A 6,720-nucleotide genomic window follows, 5' to 3' on the forward strand; every position below is an offset into this window, starting at 1 on the left:
CATGACGGAGAGGGGCAGCCGGAGTGGAGCGACGGCGGCGGTGGGGTTCCGGTGGTGGTGGGAGGCTAGGCTAGGCTAGGCTGGGAGCGGAGGGAGCGGGGAGAGCCATACCTAGCACTGAAAATTGGTTGGTAACATGTTGCAGAAAATTCACGCAATGACCAAGAACAATGGTTTACTATATCAATGAAAATTTTCAAAACTGCATGGTCACGAAACCATTAAGCATTTTGAGTGATCTATCGTGCACCAAAGAACACTTCAAAGTATTACTCTAGTCTGGAGGAAATTTATAACATCAGGACAAGGTCACATATATCAAAATGGGACCAGATCGACTCAGGCTCCATCGTCTTCATCCTCGGAATCACTATCGTCGTCATCCCGGTCATCACAAGTACATGAGTCAGACTCCCACTCATTGCCACATCCATAGCAGAACTGAAATTTGCACCTGACGATCACGCAACCATTAAGCTTTTAGGCATCAAGTTTTCATGCAAAGCCGTTAAACACTTGTTCGACTACTTACTGATTAATAATTACTCCACATAGAAAACTCGCGTGCTATGTTATGTTACTACTTATTAGTAGAAGTTGTTCTCCCAAACCTAAAATAAGATCTAATCTACAATTTGGCAGAAGGAGATCCATAGATCAGTACAGTCACCCAAAAAGAAAAGGGCAATTACCTGCAGACAATGTGCAAGCAGCCACCTCTTTTGTCGACGAAGAAGTCGCACTTGGGGCACCTCCTCCATTTCTTCTCCGTGGCCATCTCCAGCAGCATCAAGTCCTCCCTGCTCCTGTCCCCTCTCCCGAGCTTCTTGTAGGCGGCGCAATCGGCGCCCGCGTGCCACGGCACGCTGCACTGCGCGCAGAACAGCCGCCTGCACACCTGGCACTCGGACTGCGTCACGGGCTCGCCGTCGTCGTCGGCCACCATCATCTCCGAGCAATCGGGGAAGGGGCAGTAAGTCCGCCGCGCGCCAAGAAACATGGTCTCGCACAGCGCGGCGCACCATCGCTCGAACACGTCGACCGGGAGGGCGGCGCGGCACAGCTCTGGATCGAGAGTGCCGGTGCAGGATGCGTCGAGGCAGCGCACGGTGGCGGCGGCGCCGGACTCGACCTTGGCGCGGACGTGGCCCGTAAGACACGCTGGGCAGAAGGCGTGAGAGCAGGCGCTGCCACCGCGGTGGACCTCCGAGGCCGCCATTTCCTCGTCGCAGATGCTGCAGGGATTCTGCGACTTCTCCGCGGCATCCGCCATTGGAGGAGGTACGAAGTTTTTGACGGTTTGGTGAATACTGATCGACAAATACTAAGCCGTCTCGATCTCTCCGATAATTCTTAGGTTTTGTTGGGATTTCATTATTTGGGGGAGACCTTCCAGGTATTTGCCGAAGTGTGTTTACGCTGGCTTGTAGGGCTAGCGGTTCTTTTTTTCTAACAAGATCGAATGTGATCAGATATTTCCATATTTCAAACATGATTGACCGATGCCGACGGAGAAGGAATCATCCTTTCACACGATTTGTTGGAAAATTAGTCCGTTTTAACGGAAATATCTGACACTATAAGAAAGGAGAACCCAAGAGAATCTGTAATCCAAACAAAAAAAATATACAAGCGAAAACAAAATTACAATTTTTTTTATTGATCCAAGCAAATTTTCAATTGAACTAACCACGTTCACCCTAGCACGTCTTTACACATTGTATTTTTTTTAGAATAATAGCAAAAATACCCGTGCGTTGCACCGGGTTATCAACTTCTCGACGAAAATAATCAGCACTATCTACTTTTTTGGAAAGTCCATTAGAATTGCAACGAGTATAAAATAAATCAATATGTTTCAAGTATATGAGAAATATTTTTTGAAGTATATTCGGTTTTCATAAAAAAAAATGTTATCTTAGATGTCCAACTATACAACAATCCTCACAACGTAATAAAAGAAAAACTCGTCACTTAGTTTCTGCGAAAAATCACTTGTTTAACATAATAAAAATACTAAATTAATATTTTTTATTAAATGGAAAAATATCGGGTAGAAGATCGAAGCCAAGCCATTGTGATACCCCGTCTAAGTGTCTTGAGGTCGAGACCATGCCGCCACAACTCACATTGACAGGAGCAACTGCTGCTGTGTCGAACGTTCCCCGGATGTTGGACGATGCTCGGTGCCGGCGTGCCGCTGTGAGAACCTTTCAGGTGGAGCAGCGCAACCCCGTGCCCATTACCATGCCAATCGGCATGCTCTTAGCGAGTAGTCGTCCTTGTCTTTCTGGTTTTCGTTTCTCCGACCCCTTTTCATGCACTCCAGTAGCTCAATGTGTTAGTCCATGTACATATGGCTAGCTTCATCTTCACCCAGATCGATTCAAAGAACTTCGCACCCAAGGAACTCGGCTAGCTTCAGGACGTTTTCCGCCCATCTACGCAGCTGGTAGGCCCTGGTGGTCGAACTGTTGCGCCACTTGTGCATGGTGATAATTTCTGGTGTTCACGCCCAACTTCGTCGGGGAGCTCGGCGGGCACGGCTGTTTGCACCGGATGCGGACGGCTTGTTGTATGGAACAGGTGTGAGCCTGGCCATGTGAGATCCAGGCCGGTGAAGTCCTCCCACCCCCGTGGCCCCGTCAGGCCGCCGGTAAGTGCTCTTTCACCACCACCCCTTGGCGACACAAGGCCGTCGTAAAGGTAGGAATCCGCCATGGGCATCCATGGAAACTTCGCTGGCGCAACCGATGCTAAATTCGAGCTGCGGCAGAAAGTCGTGTTCTGTGATTCTACCTTCCTCCATGACCTGGATGAGCGCGTGGTGCACATGGACACGCCAACCATGACGCAAGCAGCGATGGAGTTCAGAATCACTACGATGCCGATCAACTGTCACACAATTGGTGAAAGAGCCGCTGATTCTAAGGCGCCGTCGACTCTCCGGGTCTGCACTACGGAATCGATCACGCCGGCGCTCGGCAAGAGATGCAGAAGATGAAGTGCCCACGATTGGAAGCGTCGCAGCTCGAGTCCTTCGACGGGAATATGGAACTGGACGAGTATGAGACGGCCGGTGGTCAGCTGTGTACGCGGGGACGGCTGTAACGATGGCGCGACCAAGAGGCCAACGGCCGGCATCCATCTCTGCACGGAAGCGGCTTGAGCACACGCATCTTTGCTTTTGTTGGCAAACCCGACATTGCCCGAGCCTCACGCTGATAGTGCTTGATCTTTATCTTCCCCCTCGTCATGCAGGCACCCGTCGGCATCGTCTTGTTGTTGGCCGCTCTGTCTGGCTCGACCCGGCCGCTGCGTGTTCGTGTTTACGTAATTTATCGATTGGCTGGGCCAGTATATATACATGATGCTTGTACGACAATCCGTAGCTAGCAAGGCTGGTCTCATACCCTATCCGGATCGTACTCGTCTAGGGCTCTAGGCTGGTCTCGATCATACTCTCATCCCGATCGTAGTCGTGAGTCGTGACATCAAGCGACTCGTGCGGCAGCCGGCAACGCAACGTACGATACCTAAACTCCACGTACCAAACCAAACACCACGAACCAAAACGAACCAAACCAGGGAGCAAAAGCCAACCAGGAGTCCGATGTACCCGCGCAGGAAACAAATCCTTAGGAACGTTCGGCTTATTTTCTTCTATTGTTTATTACCGAAAAGTTTTCTTAACTTATGGGTGGCACGGTGGGTAATTTTCTCCACTTTTCGGGGTATATTTAAGTTGGACAACGACCGAGGGAGAAATTCTTTTGATGTTTCAAAAAAAAAAAAAGGTATAGATAATAAGACTTGCTCGTTTTATTGATCAAAGGCAGAGTTTACAAACATCTGGGGCTTGGACCTTTTCTTTGTACTTTCTCCGATTCATATTACTTGATATTAATATAGAAGTATTACTAGCATATACCCCGTACGATTACTACGGTGTCACATTAAATCAAAGGCTATACTTTCATATGTTTATATTCGTGTGCCACTCTCGACTAGCGCGCAAGACCATCCCCCTCTCTCTCGCGATATTCTTCCTCCCGCCGCCAACCTCCCACTTAGCGCTTTGTTGTTGGAACGAGATCCTCTGACACACATTAAACTACTGCAGAGGGACTTTGCTGATTTTGGTTCGTCCGTTCGCATCGAACGGCAGCATGTCCAACCCAGGGAACCATACAGCATAGTCGGCCCAAAGCCCAGCCCAACAAACGGTTGTGCCGCACTCCAGCACAGAAAAGGCGCCAGAACAAAGTAAATGGCGCGAGAATCATCGACGGAAATAAAAATCACGAGAAAAAGGGATCCCCAGAACCTGGAGCTGGCGTTGTTGGTTATCATTCACAGGTAAACTGTCAGTAGCCTAGATTTCTGTGTTTCCCATCTTGAATAAATCAACTCTTTCCTTTAGATTTGTTTTATTCCAGTTTTCGCCAGAATTTGGAGCTCATCTTCAATAAATCAAACTCTTACCTTCAGATTTGTTTAGAACTTGATTAGTTTTCGCCAGAATCTGGAGCAGGCACGTACTGCTCTGCCCGTCATTCTTAGGTAAATTCTGAGTATCTGTTTCTCACATTGAATAAATCAAACTCTCGGCTTGAGATTTCTTTAGAACTTGATCAATTTTTGTGCTTCTCATGGAAATAGTTGGTTAAACTTCATCAAGCATCATATTTGCCAATGGAAGAAGAAACCGAGAAAGAAACAGATATGGCACAAGAGATAAACACATCAGCTCATGGTCCGGAATTCAATCGGTAATTCAATTATCACAAGTACTTAGCAATGAGATGTCACATACTATAGTAAGCGCCGCTGTAGTTTTTCATACCCCTAAGTAATACTTGTTTTGTTTTTTTACATTGCAGAGTTGTACTGCCTAGTTTGGTACCTCATATGGGCATGAAGTTCAGAAATTCAGATGAGGCTTGGGCGTTTTGGTTGAGCTACAGCGGGCAGAAAGGCTTCGAGATCAAGAAAAGGTATACAAACAAAAGGTCATCCGATGATTACATCATGTAAATTTGTTTGTGCAAATGAGGGTCTTCGATCAGAAGACAAGAGAGATTATTTAACTAAGCTCCCTCGAGCTGAAATTAGAACCAATTGTCAAGTCCACATGAATGTTAAAATGGACCGAACGAAGGGAAACCTCAAAGTGTCTGAGCTAGCTTTGGAACACAATCACACACTACACTTGCCAGAAACTTTACACCCAATGGTGTCACAAAGGAAAATTTCGGAGTTACAAGCTTTTGAAATTGGAATGGTAGACGATTCAGGTATTAGGCCAAAAGCAGCACATGAGTTGGCAAGTCGCCAAGTTGGTGGACGACCCAATCTTAGCTATACCCTCCGTGATCACAAGAATTATTTGCGGACAAAGCGCCAACGAGAAATGGCATATGGCCAAGCTGGTAGCATCTTAAGTATTTTCAAGACAAGATTGCTGAAAACCCATCATTCCAATATGCATTGCAAATGGATTGTGAAGAACAATAGCAAATATATTTTGGGTTGTTGCTAAAATGATCATGGACTATGCACATTTTGGTGATGTTGTTAGTTTTGACACTACTTTTGGAACAAACAAGGAGAGCAGGCCTTTTTGGTGTTTTTGTCGGATTCAATCACTTTAGAGAAACTGTGATTTTTGGTGCTGCTCTCATGTATGATGAAACCTTTGCATGCTTCAAGTGGTTGTTCGAGGCCTTTCTAAATGCTCATAAAGGAAAGGCGCCAAAAACATTCTATATGGATCAAGATGCTACAATGGGAAAGGCAGTTAGGGAAGTGTTTGTGGAAGTGTGACATGGATTATGCACTTTTCATATTATGCAAAATGCTGCCAAACATCTACACGAAGAGAAGGATGAAGAGAAGAAAAAGGACAAGAAAAAGGAGAAGAAGAAAGAGAAAGAGAAAGAGAAAGAGAAAAATAAGTAGAACAAAATAGAGGAGAATGAAGAAACGAGTATTCTATCAGATTTCAGCGGGTACATGTTTGAGTACGAAGACACGGAGGAATTTGAACAAAACTTTGACCTCATGAGGAAAAAGGTGAGCAAGCAGATTTGGTTGGATAGCATATATAAGCTAAAAGAAAAATGGGCTGAATGTTATATGAAGGATGTCTTCACATTAGGAATGAGAAGTACACAATTAAGTGAGAGTTTGAACAATGACTTGAAAATCCATTTCAAATCAGATTTTGATATCATTCGGTTCTGAAAGGATACGGATGTCGCCTAGAGGGGGGGGGTGAATAGGCGATTTAAAACTTTTACGAGATGGGCTTAACAAATGCGGAATAAAACTAGCGTTTACTTTGTCAAGCCCAAAGCCTATAAACTATGGTTCACCTATGTGCACCAACAACTTATTCTAAGCAATGGTTCACCTATGTGTACCAACAACTTATGCTAAGCAATACAAGCAAGTATGTGATAGCAAGATATATATAACTTCAAGCACGATGGCTATCACAAGGTAAAGTGCATAAGTAAAGAGCTCGGGTATAGAGATAACCGAGGCACGCGGGAGACGATGATTTATCCCGGAGTTCACACTCTTGCGAGTGCTAATCTCCGGTGGAGAGGTGCGGTTGCTTAGTGCTCCCGAACGCCACAAGAGGCTCACCTTGAGGTGTGGTTGCTCGATGCACACCAACGCCACAAAGGCCTCACCCCAAGATGCGGTACTCAC

At 46.1% G+C, this 6,720-nt stretch overlaps 1 protein-coding gene across 1 annotated transcript; it reads right to left on the reverse strand.

Annotated features, from left to right (window-relative positions):
* Positions 1-339: 339 nt before the first annotated feature.
* LOC124651931 (E3 ubiquitin-protein ligase RSL1-like) lies at positions 340-1,273 on the reverse strand. The gene is made up of 2 exons (XM_047190953.1): positions 693-1,273; positions 340-454 (listed from the first exon to the last, which is right to left on the reverse strand). Exons 1-2 carry the CDS (start codon positions 1,271-1,273, stop codon positions 340-342), a joined length of 696 nt encoding a protein of 231 aa, XP_047046909.1.
* Positions 1,274-6,720: the final 5,447 nt, after the last annotated feature.

The sequence above is a fragment of the Lolium rigidum genome, chromosome 1 (genome assembly GCF_022539505.1).
Source record: "Lolium rigidum isolate FL_2022 chromosome 1, APGP_CSIRO_Lrig_0.1, whole genome shotgun sequence".
In the NCBI taxonomy this organism is placed as follows: Eukaryota; Viridiplantae; Streptophyta; class Magnoliopsida; order Poales; family Poaceae; genus Lolium; species Lolium rigidum.